The sequence below is a fragment of the Drosophila grimshawi genome, unplaced genomic scaffold (assembly GCF_018153295.1).
Source record: "Drosophila grimshawi isolate 15287-2541.00 unplaced genomic scaffold, ASM1815329v1 contig_44, whole genome shotgun sequence".
Taxonomy (NCBI): Eukaryota; Metazoa; Arthropoda; class Insecta; order Diptera; family Drosophilidae; genus Drosophila; species Drosophila grimshawi.
Window position 1 is genome coordinate 8,610,278 of NW_025063240.1, and position 22,887 is coordinate 8,633,164.

The following is a 22,887-nucleotide window of genomic DNA, read 5'->3' on the forward strand; positions in this document are numbered from 1 at the left end:
CGGCCCCTCAAGGCCTTCATTCATCAGAGAAGCTCCCCCAATCCATTTCCCATTCCCCAATCCCTGTTCGAGTGCTCCACACCCGCAGCTTGGTTGCCTTTGATCGCTGGGCGTTTCTGTAGCTCATATTTTTTGCAGTCGATACCCAGACGCATTGTCAGCAACCCCCTAACAAAAATTCTTGCTACTGTTATATATTTTTTTTTCAAAACACCCTGTGGGCCTCGGTGGGGGAGACAGAGTGTGTCTCCGTCCCTAGGAGCGTGTATGGGGCTGACGTTGATGATTTTTCATTGCTCGAGTTTTAATTTTACACTTGAGTTGAGTCCGAGCCTCCCCTAAAAGCAACAACAATGAGGCGAATATGTAGGTGGGAGCAATTGAATCTCAACAGAAGATAGGCTATTCAACGCTAGAGCTTAGGTACTTGAACAACCTTTTCATATATTAATGATTATTTTTAAAGCATACTAAGTTATCTATATATCTCAGAGCTAATCTTTTTCAGATTACAAATAAAAATGCCTAATTTGAAAGGATTCGTGCATTCTTAGTTTCAAATGTTCTGCCTGCAGCTCTCATATGTAATGTTTAAAATACACCAAATGCTTGAACATATTTTAAGATATTGCTTGGAGTTCATTGAACCTTAAAGAGGGTTGTATGCCTTGCGTAAGCCAACTTTAAAGTGCTCCAAAATTATTGCTTCAATCTGCATGGCCTGACCCTTAACCCCTTGCCCTGTTTTTGCATTGGACATTCACTGGCCCGCCTGTGATTTATGGTCACGACGTTCGCTGCTTTGACATCGGCCGACATTTGACAAAAGCTCTGTGAGTGGCCTGAAACACCCAAACCACACCATACCAGCCCCGCCCCACCCCCCTTTGTGCTAACTACTGTGGATGCTTGGATGTTCGGTTTGCTGGGCTGCCGGGTTGCTCTCCTGTTGGGCTACCCGCTTGGCTTGCTTGTTTAGCAGGTTGCAGATAATTCATCGCTGACATTGCGTACCAATTTAAGGGTTGACTGATTCGCCCAACTGGTTGGGCATGCCAGGCAGTCAGTCGAGCAGACAGTTTGGCAGCACTGAACCGTCTATTCGCCTCTCTAACTAGGTGCGGCGTCTGGTCTTTTGGACCTGACAGTGGCTGTGGCTGTGCCAGTGGCAGTGGCCCTGAGCTCAGCCACGGCTTGTGGCTGTTGGTTCAGAAAAAAAGGTCAGCCAGCAAGTTGCGTTAGCGAACATCACATGTGAAAAATGCGACAAGACGGAAGGAGGCGGAACTTCTTGTAACCCTTTGCTTCGTTTACTATCACTCTCCCTCTCTCTCTATCTCTCTCTCTCTTCCCCTTGGCTTGTTAATTAGACATGTGAGTTGGGAACTTTTTGGGCTTTGCTCCTGTTGGGTTTGCTAGAGTGACCAACTTTTTAAACACATATTAATGGGGGATTGTCTCTCTCTCTCTCTCTTTTCCCGCTCTCGACCTCTCATGTGGGCTGCTCTTAATTGCAGCAATTGAAATTAAGTGCTGCCCTTTTCGTTGTCTCTACAGAGTCCCGGGGTTTAAATGTGAGCTTTGATACGTTTTAAGGCTTTATTAGTTGGGACACAAACGTTTATTACCTCATTTCGGGCTGCAACATATATTGTTTGGCCAGATTGGCACAACTGACCTTCTCTGATAGTTTCGAGAGCAGTAATAGATTTGAATAGTTCACAGGCAGCTGTGTTTGCTGCTTTCTCCCTTCCATCGTAACTACTCTAAAACTTTTCCGATTCTCCAAGCGACCTTATTCGAGCATAAGCATAATGCCACTTGGAACTGTAGCCATTTCCTGGTTAAACCAACCAAGGAGCTGTTAATGTAAAACTCAGAGTAAGCAAGGTAGCCAACCACCTGATGGCCCATTGAGTAGAATGCCGAACACTTAGGGCCGGTAATTTAATACGCAACAACACTGCGGCCGCTACGCTATTCTTAACACTAAGTCCGAGCTAAGCATTATATTAGTTTATTCAACTGCCTGTCATTATATGCAGGAAACAAAGTTTTAAGAAAAGGAAATAAAAGAGAGAAAGATTAGTAGCTTCTTTTCGAGCAATGCAAAAGTCAAATGCGCTTTGACAGCTTCACTTGGCAAGCATCCCCAAGACGCAGACTTCTAATGTGGGTGTTGTGTCTGGGGTGGAGGGACATTAAAGATTGACACGTGACCGTGCAATGATTTCCAGTTTAACATTGTCACATGCGTTGTTTGCAACCCCCATCCATTCAGAACTGTCCTGCTGTATATGTGACATAAACGAGCATCTCATGAGATGAGAACCATTCAGTTGGTCTTCGGTCAGTGGATGTCCTGAACCCGTTTTAGTTTCTGCCTGTTTTTCTTTCCTTTTTTTTTGGCAAAACGTGCAAAGCTGCCGTTGATCCGTTGTGCTTCTCCTTCTACTTGGCCTTCCTTTCGTTCCTGCTCCATATTCTGGGGCATTTGTTATGTGGCTCGGATTACGCGCTTCACTTAAGTGTGCTCAGTTGCTTCCGTTTCCTTTTGTTCTTACTCGACGACCGGGGGAAGACCTGGATGATGCCTGAAATCTGGAGGGAAGCGATATGGGGTTCAGTTTCGTGCATTGTTGTCTTTTACTTCGGTGCTTGTGGATTACAGCAGTCATAGTGGCAGCATAAGGAATGTCTTCATTAATGACAAGTTTCATATGTATTCCTCAAGATGGTAACTGAAAGCTTGAAGCTGAAAAATCGATGACAATTGTGTCCTTATTAATGTTTATATATAATTTGATCAGCTTTCATTTGAGTATATGTTTAATTTAAATGTGTATACCTTAAAGTGTTGTGCAAATATAGTTAACTTGACAATATTTCTATTAGATCTATTGCGCAAATTTTCTTAAATCACAATTAAAAATTGGAGTTTCTTCAGAATACTTTTGAAAAATATATATTCTGAAAAAAGTCTGCACAAGTTTTTTTAGTCACAATCTTAGCTCAGTATAAATATATATTTATATTTTATATTATTATATTTCATTTATGTTATTATTATTATCTTGCAAAAGATTAATATTTGCCATTTTTTCTCTCTTTTACAAAAGTTTTATTTTCGCTTGTCTACTAGCGGGCAGGCTTTTCCTAGTTAAAATTCGGATATCCCGTGCAGATTGTCTACCCATACATTTTGGCTGCCAGCCGTCAAATCCCCAAACGCATGCCACTCTAATCATTGACGTCAGGATGCCACACGCCTCGTTAATGCCCCGCTGGCCAGATTCACAAGCGAACGAAATGCTTAACGAGGCCAACAAACCCAGTCAACGTTCAACGTTGGACTGGACATGTGCGGCTCATTAAAATGTTGCCGGACGTGGAATAAAAAAAGAAAAAATTGTGCGAAGCTGGTGAATTGACCGGGTCAAATGCAGGCCTGTTGTTGAGCTTTCCACAACACATGCAACATGCAGGAATTAGGGGGTGGTTGCTTGCAGCGTCAATTTTGGCAGAGAAAGAAAACTAATTTCAGCGCAAATTAGTTTCGCACCTCACAGCGAACTGACAAAGCAATTGAATGGACATGGAATGCCATTGTGTATGTGCGTCTGTGTGTGTGTAAGTGTGTGTGTGTGTGTGTGCACTTAATAACCTGATCGAATCGCCAGCACACACAAAAACCCATTGAAAAGCCAAAATCAACAAGGCAACATCAGCTCTCGGTATGGCTGCAAAAGAGCAAAATCAGTGAATCACAATAATGCCTCAATTTCCGCAGGGCCAGCTTCAGCAGCACTCCCCAAACTGCAACCCGTTCAATGATGTGGGCTGATGATGGGGCTGCGACTGGCAATGCTCTGGGCGAGCGGAGCGTGAAGCAAAGGAGGTGAAGGTCTTAACGGTCAGAACGTCGCGACGTAATGAAATCGCATTCAATTAAACATAACATCGGTGGGAGGAGGAGGAGTGTGCACGCTGAGGGGAAAGGCACCATCAGGCATGAGCCAGAAGTGCGCTGAACGAACTTGTCCGGCTTGACTGACCAGCTTGGGGGCTGACTTCAAGCCCAGGACAACAACAACAGCACACCCACTCACACACGCAGTCTGATCTGTGTGTTGTTGTTGTTGTTCTTTGTGCCTTGCGTGCATTTCTTACATTTCGCGCCAAGCCATGAAACATTTAAGGGAAATGAACGATGCGAGACACAAAATGACTTTTATTCTCGCACGTTTACTTTCAATGTGTGCAACGAACAACTTGCACCACTTGCAAACTGGAGTCACACACACAGAACAGGAAAAAAAATGAACAATTTGATGAGTAGGCAATCAAATTTGTTGGCAAGTCAGTTTCACTGGCTGAGTGACGGCAGTTGGTTGGCCTGGGGAGGTGTTGCCGAAAATACTGGGATTTTGTCACTCTGTCTGTTTGAATTGGCAGTCTTAAATGGTCAAAGGTCAGTGTTGCAGTTGTGTATAAAGTTATTGATGAATTGGCTTTAGTTTTGAGGCTCAACACTTCGTTTGTCTGCGAGTCTGAGTGCTTTCATCTATTAAGACTACAACTATTAATTTAATGCTGCATCAACTTTGCCTACGCTCTCGTTATTTATTTATTTAATGTGGGCTAAATAGTATCCATAATATTTAAAAACGTTAAAGAAAAACCAAATATATAAAAGTGTTATTTAAAATTTAAAAAATATAACATAATAAATATAATTAATTTAAGAATTTCAAATTTAAAAAGAAATTAATTAACTGATGAATTTCACAACATAAAAAGCTATGAAATCAGCTTTGTATTAAAATAATAATTGCATAGAAATGGCTTATTTCAAAGTCATTAAGTGTTAATTGAACATTTATCCATATTATCCACAAATTTCTTGATTTATTCGAGAGAAGTTTATAGTTAATTTCAGACAAAATAATAATTACAATTATATATAATTGTTATGGCATCAGATAAATCACATAAAAAATAAATCAATATTATGAATATATGACAAAGAAATAGTATACATTTTGTTCTCAGGCTTTTAATTCAAATTTCCATTTAAGAATTTTAAATTTTCAAATTGTTGATAGATATTTTGTATCCGCATAGCTAAGAGCAATTTAAGTTGGCTGCAAAACGTTTTACATTAACAACCAAGGCAAACTGAAATTGCCTTCTCCAAGAAGTGTCTTTGTTATTGTTGTTGTTGTTGTTGATGTTGTGCAGCTTCTGAGAAATGTAGTTAATGGTGTGAAAGCTAGAGAGATAGCTCCTTGCCGCAACCTCCGCCTGGCAGCGAAATATTGTTTGTCGCGTATAGTCTTATGATTTCATTCCCAGGGCCAGATGGGCGTTAAAGTGTGCAAAATTTCGTTGGAACGACGCTTTGCGCGAAAAACTCATAAATATTAAAATGGGAAATTTTACGTTTTATTAATTTAACGGTGGCAAAGTAGCTCCAACGGTAGTTTGGCAGCTCCGATCTGCAGCTCTAGGTGCAAATTATGCAGAACAATGTCACAAAATGGCATTGCCTCTGGCTAAAACTGTACTGATGTATTTTCGTACCGGCCACTCGGCTATGAGTTGGTGAGTTGGTGGATGGTCGCAGACTGCTTGGATGTTGCTTAGTTTTTGGCCAAGGATTTGCATAAATTTGCATTTGGCTGCCTTAATTGAAAAGCAGTCCCGTTCCGACAAGTGACATTTTAAAGAGACGCATAAATTATACTTGTACGCGCAGACAGAGCAAAACATCTTTGGTCTTTGGCTCCCTTCAGCAGTTTTAAGATTTACTTGACGCCTGAATGCAACTAAATCATTGGCAAATCTGTTGCCTCAGCAAATCTCTGTACAAGTGGCAAGTGTGAGACAGAAATCGTATAGCAGCAAATCTATAAATAAGTAGTAGCTAAACAGCCCTCGGCTGGGAAACTGAACAACTGACACTTTGAATTTTCCAATCCCATCGCCCCATGGGACATTTAACTTGGGGCTGTCCCAATACTAATGAGCTGCTGTTGCGATCCTTCCTCCTGCTCAACATGCTCCTCTCTACATACAATTTTAGTTGCATCAACCACATCAACACACCATCCTTCGCCCTCTCACTCAAACGTAAGCGATGCCTCTGAGAAATTGCAGTTTTCACACGTGCTTCCCATTAAATGAAACGATTACAACGCGATTTCAACTTATAAGTGAAATTTATTTGCAACGCAGTCTGCCAACATCGAAAAATATATATATATATATTTATAGTGTGTTCATGATTTTATGATTTAAGTCGACGGCGATGCATCGGTGACTGAAACTGGTAATGGCAATGGCACTGGCAATGGGAATGGAAATGGGGCTGGTGTGGAGTTTATGTTATTTGTGGGGCGGCTGTTGGAGTCACTCTTCCAGTTGCTGCTGGCAGGATGCCTGCGGCCTGCTGGCACTTCACATAAAGAACTTTGACATAAATTATGGATACTAATGAGCTCTGTTTGTGCACATAAAGCATTCCATTTTCTGCTAGTTAACAGAGAGACAGCGCTGGTCTCGAGGCGTCATCGTCTGTGATTTCTATGAATTTAGCATCGCAATGATTTAAATAAGAAATTTTGAAAGTATTTTTATGGAACTCAACGACTACACTCAGAAAAAGGGGGCCAAAGCTTTGGTAAATATTCATATCATTACCCTTGGCCCCAAAAGCCAAAGGTAACTCAGTTAATTACTCAGAAGGTATATTTTTCTAGAACGCCAGGCTGTGACGTCTTTCCTTGGTTTTCTTTTATTAACTTGGGTTCCCTTGTACAACATTTAGAAAATTAATGGCTAATTAATCAGGGTAGAAGAATACAATAGAGTTTTTCCTTAATTTTTTTGTTACTATCATAATTTTTTTTATAATTATAAGACCTTTTTATCATTTTTTTTATTTTGAAAATCAGAAAATTTGTCTAGTTTTTAAGGAGATTTTTATTTTCAGTGCGATATTTTTTTGCATGTTGAATTTTTCAGTACTACAACTTCAAATATACTCGTATATAGCCATTCTAATAAATTTGTAATAGTTTCACAATAAAATTTAATTTAGTATATTTACCTGTCAGGCATTGAATTTGAAATTTTTAATTGGGCTGTTTGTGGTGATATTGTTCCTCGTCTTTCATTTAACGTCGTCGTTTATGAATAACGCAGTCAGTTTCAGGGCTAATTAGCAAGAAACTGGCGAACAACAATCGAGCGACCTGGCCAAATAGTTCAATGTGAGAATTAAGTTGAAGTCGAGCGGTGGACAATGGGACACCCTTACACGGTTGGGTTGATGCACGCAAAGCCATATTAATTATGCATTTATGTCGTTTCAATATGTTGGCACACACACACACACACGCTTACATTCACATGCACACACATTTGTGGACTGGCTGAAATACGACAATGGGCAGCTGCAAAGACAATGGCCGAAAGTCAGATGGACCTGTCGTCCTCTTTAGAACATTTGACCGCAAACAATAAATGCCGGCAACTAAATGCACTTTAGGGGCACACAAATGCACATAAGTATGCGTGTGTGTGTGTGTCTGGGTGTTTTGTATTGAACGCAAATTAAGCACGACTGGAGAACGCACACAAAATGGATGCCAGCCTTGTTCTCGTTCTCATTCTCATACTCATACTCATTCCCAATGTCGTAGACCAGGCGAAACGTGTCATGAGTGATGTTGTTTCAATTGCTGATTTAATGCTGCCCCCCTTCGACTGCTTACTGGCTTAGGGGCATGCCACAGCAATGGCCGCCAAGACGTAGTGGCATAGTGGAGCAGGGGAAAGGCACTTGCCTGCACTGTTGGCAAGACAAGCAACATGCATCTTCTTGACAATGCGACAAACGATGACGACGACGACAAGCAACACAGTAGCCCCCCCCGCTCCCCGCTCCCCGACACCCCACTCCAGTCCTCCCCCCGAAAGCAAACAAACAAACAGGCAAGCCAAGCGACATATATCAACAAGCCCCCCAGCAGCCCATCGTACATCAGAGCATTTGCTCGTCTGTCATTGTTGACTGCACTCGATGTGCAACAGACTCAGCGCACAGTGGCACAGCTTCGATTCGTAAGTGATGCTCTTGTGAGGATGTATAATAAATAAGAAAGATAGTTTGAAATGAATATTCTAAACAATAAAAACAAATGTTTATTAAATAAATCGCATATTAATTAATTTTATTAATTGTTTATCGTGTTGCATAATTTAATCTAACTCAAGCTCCTAACTTTTCGTAATTCAAAAACAGTGGGCAATTGCCAAAGATCTCTAGATGAGATGGCAAATTACGTTAAAAGTCACAAGGACATCGAAGATTACACTGAGTTATTGCTACTATTTGACGACATTCTATCTGATTTTCATCAATTTGTGGAATATGATTCCACTGTACGTGGGTCAGATCTTTAAGCTAACGAAAATTAAACGAGGGCGACACTGATGCCGGAAAGGGTTAACCTGATGTTTATGTTTTAGTTTGTTGTTGGTGGTGTTGTTGTTGTTATTGTTGGTGTTGGTGTTGTAGTTACTGCTCCTGCTGATGCTACTTGCTGCCTGTCTTTTGTTTAAAGATGATTAATAGCCAATGTCGCTGGCTGCAACGCTCAATGCATTTGTATTATCATCAACGCAGCCCCATCATCATCCTCATAATCATCACCATCATCGTCACCATTCTCATTATCGTTGCAGTTTTGGCCAAATTACTTAGCGTTCAGTAAAAACTGCCACCTTCGTCGCTCGCAGAGCGAAGAGAAAGCGGGGTTAGTTGTTGAGTTGGGGTCTTAGCTGGTCTGTTTGGTTGCCCACTCACTGGCAAAGTCAAAGTCGTTTGCTATTCATTAATACTCTTAGTTTTTGCTGCCACCCAACCCCTTCCCCTCCGCAAACCTCTTGCAGCAGTTGTGTTGTTATTGTTGTTGCCATGTTTTGCTGAGAAGTTGCAGAGTTCTTGTTGCTGATAATTAGCTGCACTGTCTGTTGGTTTTGCCCCAACACTTTTCAGTGTTTTCTCTGATTCTTACCGTTGTTGTTGCTGTCGCTTGTTTTATGTATTTTGTGGCTGCATTACTTCCGTTGATGTTTATTCTTAGCTGTTTGCATTTGACAAATGACATTTTTGGCATTGTGCAACTGCCAAGGAACGCAGCAAACTTGCCACAGACACAGCGACATCTTTTTTCTCAGTGTGTGTGTTTGTGTGTGTGTGTGTGTATATATATATATATTTTTGTGTTTTTGTGCTGTTTGCTCTCCCTTCTGCAATTTCTAAAGGAAATCTAAATTATTTTCAGAGTTATTGCAGTTGGCTTCCAAGTTTTTTCTGCCCTGCTTGATGTTTGCCCTGGTAATTTGTCGTCTTCTGACACCGGACACGTGTAGTCATTAATAATTCCATGATTGAGGCCGGGCTCTGAAATTAAAATAAATATACCGTCCTACATATCCACACAGTTCAAGCGAGTTCAACTATTACACTAGTATATTTAATTGCTGTAATATGCTATATATACTGAGTTAACTGAGACCAGAGCCAATCAATCAAAATACGCTCAATTAAAGTGCGGTAATTTCAGCGTAATTGTTGACAGATGTCATTTAAATGAAGCAGTTGTCCGCAGGACAAACAGGACAAGCTATAAAATTAAACAAACAAATAAACAGGCCAAGTAGTGAAGCACAATTAAAATATTGCGAGCAGCAAGTGGAAAAGGGGAATTCAGTCCATTTGTTTGTCATTTTATACTCGCAATCAAATAAAATCAACAAGAAGAGTATTGAAGCGTTATACAAAAATATTTATTTAATTGGAAAAATGAGGATTTTGGTATTCTCTAGAGATCTTTCAATGCATTTTTCTAGTACTTGCAGTATCAAAATAATTCAAGGATATGAAAATATTATCGTTAGAGATATGATATGTATCATTCCTACATATCGTGTTTTGTACCTTCCACAAAAATATATAATAATAATTATATCTAATTAGTTGAGACACATATAAAAATGTCGTGGAGTAAAAACAATCGTGTCATGTTCATAGTATGTATAAAATGAGCTGAACATTTTTTATTTTTAACGCATAATTTGCCAAAAAAAAAAAAAAGGAACCATCAGTTGCCACTTTTGTTGCTGTAGTTGTTGCATCAATGCAATAATTACAAGTCTTGAAAAATAAGCAAAATGCGCATAAAACTCTTCTTCAAGTTGTCAAAAAACTTTTCAAATGTCCCGAGCAGCATGAGACGGTAGATGACGGGAGAGGGTGGGAGTGGTTGAGTGTGGTATGCATGGTGTACAAAGTAACGATGCTTCTATTTCTTCATCGTGCCGCTGTTAATAACTTGGAAGTCATCAAGGAAATTAAAAATTATTAATAAGGCTGCGCGCAACTCTTGGACTTACTTCCATTTTATAGTTTATTGCAGTTGCTATTTACTGTTGCTGTCTCTCCACCCTTCTCCATTTCCTGTCACTCCATCTCTTTCTCTCTCTCTCCCTCTCTCTCTCTCTCTTTCTTTCTCTCTCTCTCTCTCTCTCTCTGTCTCTGTCTCTCTCTGCTCTGCTTGACTTGGTAAACTTTGGTGGATACTATAATTTAACAGTTATAGCTTTTTAGTGTGCAACTATTTTCGTGTAAAACTTTTAATGGATTTCACAGGACCCAGGACTTGGTTCGATAGTGGCGAGAGAGTAAGCGCGTCAAAAAATAGACACCATTAGAGCATGGGGTGTTGGTTGGTTCGTGGGTCCTGTGTGCTGGGGGTGGGGGTAGGGGGGTACAGTTGAACAAGTAGTAAAATGAGCGGAAATGAATGGTTTTAAATAACAGCAAATTATGAGTTAAGTTTTCAAGAAATAGGAAATCAGCTGAAGGGAGCCAAAAGTTTTGCACTGTAGTACTTGGATGGCTTTATAAATAATTTTTGTGGATGCTCAGATAATTTGCCCCAAAGATATAAAGTGCTAATTGCCCGATAAGAAACTTGCCAGTTATATGACGACTATGTGTATACTTTAAACTTAAGGCAAGTACAGGATTTGTATTCATCTCGATACGAAGCAAAAAAGAAGCCCTAGTTTCACCTTTGAAGTAGATTTAAGACTGCTGTCTCAACATTTTTAGGTAAGAAGGAAAAGCAAGCCCAAAGCCTGCGGCTGTAATGACGAAATAAACAAAATGCAGTTAATAAATAAACAAATAAATTTAAAATACATAAATGGGATCTGCTGGCACTGAATTATATCGAAATGCAGCATCAAAATATTTGACCCAAAAATAAAAAAAAAAGTAGAAATAGAAACAGGGCAGAAAATCAAGGGTGAGGCTGCTTATACAGCTTGGGGCTATGTTTATTTTTGCAAAATATGTTGGGCACATATTTACACAAATACATGTGTAAACTTATCAATACACACACACATAGACTCAGGCAAACATTTACACACAGCCAACTTGGGTGGTTTGGCCTTCTTTGGCCCGTTTACTCTTTCACAAAGCACTCCTTCCTCCTCACCATTCTCTCTCTCTCTCTCTCTCTGCCTCTGTTAGTGTTTAACCTGCAGCAAATTCGCTTTTGCGTTTTGGCCTCGCTTTAAATTGCTTTGGCACTTAAGTGGTTTGTGCCACGCCTCCGACCCTGAGAGGCAACCCACGTGTCGTCGTTTTGCCGTTAAACGAAAATTACAAAATGTTTGTTTAATTAGAAGTTGTGCGTGCCTCCAACCCTCAAGTGATTACACTAGCCAACAAATATTGCCGATCAATCGAGCATATTTTAGTTGGTTTTTATTGTTATGTTTGCTTTAAATCCCTGAATTTACTATATTTGAAATGGGACCTTATTTTCATGGCGTACTCAAATAGTAATTTACAATTCGAATTTTGAATTAAAAGTTGTCTTAAGTCAGCATTAATTTGTATATTAGTTGTTGAAGGTTACTTCATAAAAGAGCAAAGGATATTATAAAAATATGTTCTAATCATATTGATTTATTTATTTTTCTGAATTCATAAAGGGTAACTTCATAATTATGTAGGGTAGTGTTATTTTAAGCCATTGGAAATATGACCAGCCAAGTGAGTTGTGCCACATCTCAATCCTAAAATCGGAGCGTATAACACACTCCCACTTACAGGTACTAACACACACACACACACACACACATGTGTCTCTGTCGAGTGGTTCGCTCGTTCGACCCACCCGTCCGCCCTTTTAAATACGGTCAACTTATCAGAGAAGTGCCCTCAACTGCGGTTTTATTCTGGCTTTTTCGTGCATATTTCAGTTGAATGCCATCGGGCTCTTTGTATAATTCAATTTGTGTATTAATTTAGTCCGTTTAGTCTGCTAGGCTTCAAGTGTTTTGTGGCTTTTGTTGAGTGCAGTGAAGCTCGCTGAGTGTGAATTTGATCAGAATGCATTAGGCGTGCTTTAATAATGACATACATTTTTATCACATTAATGCAATGCACCCCAAAAATATTTAAATCAGAGTATAACGAATGCTAATTTTTTATTTATCGTTGTTTATGTTATTTTATTTTCGAATTTAACAAATTTAGCAATCACATTAACACTAAGAAAAATACAACTTAATTACTCATAATCTTTATTCTTTCTCTACTTTCAGGTGAGTGAAGCTGCAAATACTCAATTATAGCGGTTTTAATATAAGTTATAGGTAAGAAGCATGTCGAATTATGCAAACTATATATTATTTAATGTGATTTCCTTGCTTATTGTTTGGTGATCTCATTCTATCATTTAATTATGTCTTTCGCTGGCTACAGGTCAAATCTCTCATCGCCACCGACGAGTGTCCAATATTATACAAAAAGTGTGGTCTCAAATGTGCAAATCGTAATAATAGTTACATAACACGAAAAAGTAAAGAATACCCACAATGGATCTTAGTTTTAGACGTGTTTTGGTGTGCTTGGGAGTTTTGTTCCGATTGAAACCGTCCAAAACTGAGGCCAATTGTGTGGTAAAAGCATCCAAATATCTTACAAATTAAATAAAAATGTACAACGCGATTGTTTGACTTACAGTTTAGACTAATATTTTAAATTTCAATAGCACTATTAAATTCAATAAATGAAAATCAAGTAGGCTTTCAATTTTAAGTTCATCATTAAATTGCCTTTGCTTGCTTTAATGATTTATTAACAATATTTCACGTTAGGACCATTTACTTTGTGTACTACCATTTAAATTAACGTGTCAAACAATGCACAAAATACAAATATGAAATAAATAAAAATAAAAAATAACACACACAAACAAGTGACATCGAAAAGTGTTTCGAGTATTGTGGAAAGTGATAAATTTGTGGCGTACAATGGAAGTGTCTAAAAAGAAATCCGTAAAAGCAAATAAAAAAAGGTCTATGTCGAATGCACAAACCATTAACAATATGATTTATGCTTTTTACAAGCTATTTACTTTAATTTATATGCATTTTGTCATAGTTTTTCTTCAGCTGCATTTATACATTTTTTTTCGACCAGATTCAAAAGCTTTTGCATGTGTGCGTTCTGTTCGAATAGTGTTTATCTTGTACACTTATCCTTATAAATAATATGTGAAAAATATAAATATTGACTCTGGTTATTTCATCAAGATTGTCTATTATTCATTATTATTCGATTTGCAACTAAAATGATTGATACACATAGATATTGAGACATAAGTATGTATTCACGGATATGTTCAGCAGTTGAATACCCATAATAATCATAATCATTAACTTTTTTTTTATATTTATTTTTTTGCTAATGTGCATAAGGAGAATTCTCATTGAACTGCAATTGTGTGGAAACTCATTGGAGATTTATGTGCGAACAGTCAATTTCGAGTTTTTGCTTGTGCACAAATGAGTCAGCGAGTATTTTTAGATAGAATTGAGTTATATTTGGATAGCATAAAAGAATACTCAATGTGAATTGCCACTGACCGCAAATCTTTAACTATGTCAGCCTGCAACCAATACCAACACACACAAAGAGAATATCGTAAGCGCCATCTACAAAAAGAGATTGAAATTATGGCACAAGGGTACAAAAAAAAAAAAAAAAACAGCAAAAATTTAATGCATTTCTCTTGCAAAATTTATTGCCCAAATAAATTATCGTAATAATATCAAATAAAAAGGAGCGCATTCGAAAACAGCGCACTGTTATACGAACCGAAGGAGAGCTAACAACCAGCACATTGAGAGACAGAGACAGAGATAGATAGAGAGTGAGAGAGATAGCATGCGTGCATAAACACGCACTGATGCCAAAGCTCTCGGTTATTAACATATGCACACGAGCCACGAGGAGAGAGAGACAAGCAACGTGCGTTATTTGGGTAGTTTCAATGGGAGCTGGGAAATGGCGAGAGAAAGAGAGTTGAGCATTGAGGCTAAGTGCCAAAGAGTGTGAGAGAATGCGGAGAGGTGTAGAAGGGGGGGATTGGATTGGTTGGGTTGCGTTGCGTTTGTGGGAGTGGTTGGGGGGCAGCGTTCTGGAACAAAAATCCTCTGCATGCACAATTTAAGCAGGATTTATGACTGGCAATATTGCTGTGTTGGGTACGAAGACGATTCTCGCACTAAGTGTGTGTGTGTGTATGTGCTTGTGTGTGTGTGTGTGGGCGGGGGTGTGGCACTGAAGCTTAGCTCGTCGATTGTGCGTGCAAGAAATTAAATTGCCAAGTGCCCATTACCTTGCAAAGGGTTAACGTTGCTTGAGTTTGAGGTTATGAAAATTGCTAAATTATGTTAATCCTTTGCCGGAATATTGAAAAATTGCAAGAGCAACCAAGTGCGTGCTACATATATGAATATATATGTTGATATCTGTAAGTATGTATGCATATACACACATAATAGCCTACATACCTATATATCTCAGACACTTAGGATATGTTATTTGCTATGCATGATGGCATTACGAAGCTATTATCATCTGATACTTGACTACACTTGAATATGTACCTTCGCATGCTGAACAGAAAATTGATTGAGAAATAGCTGTGACGGTCAAAGTTGGCCTGCCCGGAAAGAAAGAAAAAATGCTAAAAGCGAAACTCGCACGTTAACTCAATTCTTTAACCCCATTTGCGGATTTCTGCTTTGTCTGGTGACCCTTTTTGGGCACACACCCATCAACTTATCACATTCGATGTCCACCCACATACATACAGCTGTGTGTTGTTAATATTTAATATGTTTCAATATGCCAAACTGGCAGTTTCCTGCCTTGTAGCAGATTCTTTCAGGTTGAAGTAAGCTAATGTTCATATTTAAATTATAAGATAAGTAAGCATTGAATTTCTACTACTTGCCTGCTCATTTACTATCTCTGCTCTCTACTCTCAGCTATTAGCGATACAATTATAAGAATGCAACAATGGCAGCAACTTCGACTCTTTGGCAAAGTATATTCTATAAAGGAGGCGTACAACTGATTTTGCCAGACAACTAACAACCGACAGTTCAATCTCAGCACCCCCTCCGTCTGCCGTCTACCCATTATTACCATAAGCATAAAGGCATTGCTACCCGTCCGGCTGAATGTTAGCTGGCTGCCAGCCTCTTTGCCTCCCCACCTGCCCACTCCTTGCCTCGAGAAGCTATTGGAAAGTTAAGTCGCGTAATCGATTGATTTGCCGGGCACTTCTTTTCAAGGTGCGTCGAGAGCTATAAAGTTTATGCCTTTGCCTTTGCCATTGCCTTTGCCTCAGTCTCTGCCACTGCCGCCTCCTGCGCCTTTGCTCCATTGTCGTCCTTACGTCTTTGTGCTGAAATTGAGATTTATTGCAAAATTTGAATTATAATGCAATTTATAACGTAAAATGGCAGACGAGAGACGCAAAAGCAGCAGCCGCCTTTGAGATATTGAGCATCATAACGATGATGAAGCTGTGCAGCAATGGCAAGGGTTCAACACCATACTGCATGGTGGAGTGGCAGGGTGAACAGCGATTGGGCGTACTCTTTGTTGCTAATGTTGTTGATTCAATTTGACGCGATCTCACAAAAACCGCTCAAAAGTCGTTTATTTTGAGTAGTCCTCCATTGACAAGCACTTGGAATTAATTTTGCATTGTTACGAGAGAGATAACCAAGCTGCTGGATATTTGCATGATTACTATTATTATTATCAGAAACAAGCTTGTGAGAATAACAATAGTTATATTCAATATGTGTGCAATTATGACGACGCACTCGACGACCATTTGCAATTGGTTTGCTGTTTGCTGATTTTTAACTTGGGGCTGACTACCCTGAATCAAACTGCAACATTAAACTGTAAGCACTTATTTCCTGTACTTAATTGCAAAAATTCTAAACATTTCGCAATCAGAAAACAGCACACCAACAATACCAACAGCGAACAAAAAGTTCTTGACTCAACAAAAACAAAAACAGAAACGAAATGCAAGCAAAAATAATAACAACAACAGCTCCAAAATTTGAAGTTGATGTTGATGTTGCGCCCGTTTCCCAATTGGAAATTGTTCGGTACAACATTCAATATGTAATTTTGATTGAAATATGACTGTTTACGGTATCCAACAACAACAAAAACACAAGCACAGCCCACTGGCTGTGAGCGGGACAGGGAAACAAGTGCCTTGCACTTTGAAGTGAATAACTTTGCGAGTTCTGCCTTGCACTCGAAGAAGCACTGCAAGCAATACTTTAAAATAAGTGTAATTCATATGCGAATTAATACAATGTGTTCGGCAACATTTGTCGCCGCTGGAATTTCTCTCAGTGCAGCTGTGCCTCGGAGGGTGTGCGTATTGCAGGCAGGCCGTCACTCCAACGGAACGGAACAGAACGCAACGCAGGCAGTTAGCAGAGAGAGCCTACGCTGCGTATTTGCTAAGCCTTGTCCCTAACTCCTCCATCCCCAACCAACAACAACAACAACAGCACTCTTGCCACAGACAAGCGTCTGTGTGTGTGCGTGTCTTTTTGCTTGTAAAGCAATATTTCAATCAAAACAAGAAATAAATTACAGGCTTCACGAGCAGAGAGCGGCAGACACAAGCAGCACAACGAACTAATGCAAAAGTAAAGTAAGAGCTGCAGAGACAGCAGCACAGGACAGGACAGGACAGGGTAGAGCTGGCAGCGGTATGGGATGGTGTAGCAACTAGGCAACTTGTAGGCCAGTATGCAATAGCTTGCACATACACATACATAAATACATAGCAAGTGACTGCAGTCAAAAACAATGCAGGCAAAAAAGTTGAGGAAGCATTTTTACCCCCAAGCTAAAGAAAGCAAGCCAAAAAGTTCAAGTAGCAGAGAGTACACAACTATTTCGCAAACATACACAAGCACACACACACACACACAACAATATCATACACACGCAAACCTGTAAAGTTGCAAGCAGCTAAATGAAGTGTTACGTAGGTGTAGCAAAGAAGTTGCAACACGCCAGAAATGCCTACAAAACAAGAAGCCAGCCTGACAGCAGAACGGCACTTGCAGGCAACTCAAAATGTCAGACAAGAACGGGATCGGTGCCGGCAAAACTAACTTCCAAATAAGATAATCTGAAAAACATAATTTTTTAAATAAACTCATTATCCTCGCGATGAGGAATCGAAAGTTATAAACTAGTTTTGATTTGTTCTTAAGCACTCGGTCGGAATACGATATTAAGGAATAAACTGTTATGGATAAAATAAATCCCATCTGCAGCACTCAAAACTAAGTTGCACTTCTGCTCACTTTACTTTTTTAACAACGATCCAGCTCTTCTACTTGAAGTGCGTGATTACGTCATTGATATCGATATATATCGATATCGTATGTTGCGTACATAGTTGCATGTTAGTTTTCAGATGTTATGTTACAGTCTGCAGCTCACCCCAAATACCAATAATACTCAATTCTTAATATCTAGTGAACTAACTGTCTGAATACACTCACGATCCTAACAGACTATACTATTCAGGATACGATGTTCGATGTCTATACTTAATCTTATGAATCATCTGAATATACTCTGCTTCCTTCCACTATAGAGTGTACAAATTCTTGATGATTTTGTGTGCCTGCCTTCAATTTAATTCAAGCTTTCCACAACTGCAGTTAAATTCAATTGTAAAATCGTTGCCCTCGAGGCTGAGGTGTTAATGATTTGGAATAATAATTGGTCAAGCGTAATCACCAATTAGAAAGTCAAAATAATAAAATTTATATTTTCCTTGGTCGTAATCGTTACTTTAAATTTCAGTTCAGTCTGCTTAATCTTTCAGATGCTCAATTAAGTCTGCTCAATTTTCGTGCGGCTTTTGTCTCTTGCAACTATTTGTGTATGGCCTCAAGGAAATTTTCCACACTTCCCCGTGGATATTATTGGGCGTTGACTTTTGTCATGTTGGCTCTTACAAATTGAGCACATTTCGCACGTGAAAGGAAATAAATATCAATTTGTAACTGGAGCTCACACTGGAAATGAAAAGTGAATTGAAAATTTCATAAATACGCGCATTTGGTGCTGGGACAAAAAAAATATACACAAAATATAGCACACAATACCCGCACAAGGATCAAGTGAAATGCCATAAATCAATAAAAATCCATTTTAAATATTATTATACGCTTTTATGATTTTATGCAGTCCCCGAGATTTTATTTGTATTTTTATGGTGTCTGTTAAATGGATGCGTGTAGTGAAAGAGAAAATATAATGCTGGGACAACGTTGTCGATTATTGGTGAATTTAATATGAAAACACAATTTACTACTATAACTCGGATTTTTAAATCGCATCTTGAGCTCGCCTGAGCCCATATATTATGTTCAATACAATGAATAACTTGAAGGACATGAAATGCTTGCTCTTTGGCTTCTTTGGAGTCTCAGGAACGCTGATACAGAAAACATACTCCGGCAATTTTATTATAATTCATAAAACGTGTGGATGAGACACAAAAGCGTCTGACAACTGACAACTCGAAGCTCCGACGTCCCCCGTCTTGCGAACTACATCCAACGTCCGGCAAATGAAGTCGAAAAAAATAGCTGAACTTTTTATCAAGTCAATTTTGTACGTTGACTGCAAGCCACAACAGCAACTGCAACTGCAAAGATGGCAGATTTACAGACAGGCCAATGACATGGCCAGGGAAACTGTAGAAAACTTTTGCCATGTTTTCTACAACTCCTGGCGGTGTTGTCGACGTCATCGTTGTCCTGGCCCAGACCAGACGGCGACGTTAACCTTTGATGCAATATTTTTGTGCTATGCCTTTTTAGCATTTTTATTCAATTTCTGTGCTTTCGAGTGAGTCTCGATTGCAGCTCAATAAACCGGCTTCGAGCACCAGACACCAAGGATTACAGCTCAGGGAATTCTAGTTGGCCCCATGCATAAAATTATTATTCATTGCAACGAGAGAGTACATCAATATTATAGCAACCATTCATTGTCAACGTTGCTAGAACCGAAATTGATAAACCACATAAGTTTATAGCACTTAAGAGGTAAATTGTCTGAAATAAAATGTATTTAATTTGCCAAAAGCAGTTGAAGAAGAAAGAGCTGCAGCTGGCACCTTTGTTGGTTGCATGCTTCAGTTCAGTTGGTTGCATTGCCTGAATGCCTGTCAGTTATTCAGTGACTATTTACCAGTTGCCAGGCAGTTGCCCACTGCCCTTCAGGGCCTTTCTTCGCCAGCTGAGGTGTTAGACAGCTGTGCACAGCTCCGAGATACACCTGTCAACTCTAGTTAAAAGTTTAACACTTTAACCAAGGCGCTGCCTTTGATTATTAGTATATATTTTTACTTGGCTTTCTGACCTACTAAATAGCCAAATGAATTGTTCTTTTCTTGTATATTGCGAACAATTTTAATCAGGGCTTGTGTAAGCAAGCGAAGAGAAAAACAATCGAAATCAATTAGATAAATAGAACTGAAAGAGCATCGATGATGTCGACGAAAGACAACAAAAGACACGTTCCCAGGCACTTTAGGAAGCACTAGAGGAGGCAACTGGAGCACACGTAGAATAAATATGAAAAGATGACAAAACCAAGACGAGGCCTGAAACTGACGAGCTCTATGGAGCAAATCAAATCTCGGTGCACACGTAGACAAATAGACATAGGGGCAATCCATGAACTATTTGGAACAGCAAACTAAGGGGGTTAGGGTGGCACCAAATAATTCCATTAGTTGAATAAATAAGCAAAAGTGCAATGAATGATTGAGCAGCGGACTTCAAGGAGACTTTAATTTCTTTGTCACGAGCACGCGACCCAAATATCCTCCACCAAAAATGACTACAACACGCACACCTAAATGACATAGGTTACCAGATATCGAAGCTGCGTGCATAAACCAAATGCACACACGCACACACACTTACACCATCAAACCGTGTGAGGCCTCAAAAGATGTCACTCTGTGGTATCGTGGTGAATATTACATGAGAATCTCAGCAACTTCACGTACCGCCAGCTAAAGCAGACAGCGGCAGCATATTGACCCATTTGAACATCGTCAAAGAAACCCTCAGGCATAGTCTACGACAGGCAGACATACAGACAGACAGACAGACAGACGGACGGACGGACGGAGTGCCATTCTACCTGGACAAGTGCGATGGATGTTTTGCTTAATAAAGCCAAATGCCACCAAAATCAAAAGGAAAATGCCACTTACGCCTAATGGCATCAGAGAGTTCTGTAGCTGACAGCAGCAGCAAACAGCAGCAGCCACAACCAAACAACAACACACCCACAACAACATCAATTTGGAGGCTATGTCGCCAGAGCTGTGTTGTCGTAAGTAAATTGGTTTGTTTTTAATTGTATTAACGTGCTTGTGGCACGAACTGTAGCCAACCTGCATCTCTAGGCATCCAGGTGGCCCTTAAGTGCGCGTGCACCTCAAATATTGCCACACATATGTTGCTCGACTTGAGAGGCATGAAGTTTTGGGTTTGCTTGATTTTTATTATACTCGATCTTTGGGAATTCGATCAAATGGAAATTGCAATTCGATCCGACAAAAGTTTTCTTCACTTGTAATGGAATTTATTTAGTAACGTTGCTGATATTTTCCTCGCTTAAGTCTATTTAGTTATGTATACTTAATATTAATATAAATCGATAAGTATTCTAGGAATCTAGTTTAATAATAATAGTAATATTCTATACATTTTATAGGGTGTGAGTAAAAAGTTCTTTAAATTTACTTACGTTATTACGAGTAATTCTATTATTGGGCGCAGATAAACTTATTTTCCCAAAAAATACAAATATTTATTTTAGTAAACTCTAACTTAAATTAAAATTCTATAAATATTACGGATATCCAAGTGAATAGTGCAAACTTAAAGATTAATCCTCTAAACGGTAGCTAGAGAGCAACTTATTTTCTATGGATTTTGCAATAAGCGCTTGCTCTTAACTTTTCTTTGAGCTTTTACTCATAGATTTAAACGTCGCTTTGACTGTTGCACTGGAATAATTACATAACATGCAAACAAGTCCAATGGGGCTAAGTTTGCCGTCTCTCGGTGGCCGTTGCAAGTGCAGGCGATTAAGCGCAGCGGCAACAACAGCAACGCAGAGCTGTTAACAAAACATTGAAACTAAGCAATTAACTTTTATAAAAATCCATATAAGCCTCGCTCACACTACAGCTGCGCTGAGGGACGGCGGGTGCTGGGGTGCTGGTCAGTCCAAAGTGAGGCATCCAACCGCAGCACCAGCAGCGATGGCAACTGCAGTAGCAAGCAGCCACAATCAAACCAAACCCTTTCAAGTTGTATTATGAATACGCCACGGGCATCCGCACAGTTGCCATTAACGCCCAGCCACTCCCCCCGAGGACGCTTATCATTTTGCAACGAAGCAATAACAAGTCCCGAAGGACATTTGTGCAGTGGATGGTTTACTGGTTTCTGGACTATGCTTCATTAGAAGGACAAAGTAAAAACTCAAATCATATTTAATGAACCTAAAACCAACCCTACAAATTGGAAATGCAGTCGCATTTTTTAAAATATTTCTCTTGATTGGCTATTAAAATTAATCAATTTGTCACAAGTAATTTAAATGGATTTATGTTTTACTCGAAAGAGTCATAAATCTATAGGTAGGGAGGGAAGACAGTTCACTTATCTGGAGTCCTGAACCATTTTGTGGACGATGACCAAGTCACCACAGCACACGTAAGGAAACGCAGTTAGTGAGAGACACTGCAAAAGATTACTATGCAACTATGCAACTGACTGGCTGAATATAAGTAAAAACTCGCCACGGATAAAAACAGACTTGTTGACAGAACATCGCCGGATGCGGAAATCCTTACACAAACTAAGAACAAAAACAAGAATCCCGAATGCATTCTGAAAGATTACGCAGCAATAAGCATACATAAGGACTCTCTCAGCTAGGGGCTTACGCCATAAATAATTTTCAAACAGGAGCTCTAAGATCAATCATTGGGATTGATCGCTTAAGAGGCAGAGGCATAATATCTGTCTCTACAGAAATAATAAAATAACATACTTGGTTCTTAATGCGTGATTGTGATAAATGGTCATTTTAAGTGGTGAGCTTATCTTATTACTCATTACTTAATTAGAGGCATTGTAATGGACAGAATGGACATAAGGATAAGCTCGGGGACAGAAGACAGTCTGCTGGACTATTGATAATCGCTTCGCACGACACGCACTGAAGTTTGTGCTGTCTGTTAACGACACTTGTTTAATTTTTTTTTACACCTCTTTGCAGAATATAATTAAATGTACTTACAATGAAATCAGTAAAGTGTGTCAACGTCAACGCGAACG

At 39.4% G+C, this 22,887-nt stretch overlaps 1 protein-coding gene across 1 annotated transcript in view; it reads left to right on the forward strand.

Moving 5' to 3' along the window:
- Positions 1 to 18,344, forward strand: part of LOC122322572 (probable serine/threonine-protein kinase dyrk1) — a 113,252-nt gene extending 94,908 nt beyond the window's left edge. Inside the window, exon 4 of the mRNA XM_043215344.1 lies at positions 18,316 to 18,344. Coding sequence (XP_043071279.1) covers positions 18,316 to 18,344 — 29 coding nt within the window. The remainder of the gene's footprint in view (positions 1 to 18,315) is intronic.
- The last annotated feature ends 4,543 nt before the right edge of the window (positions 18,345 to 22,887 follow it).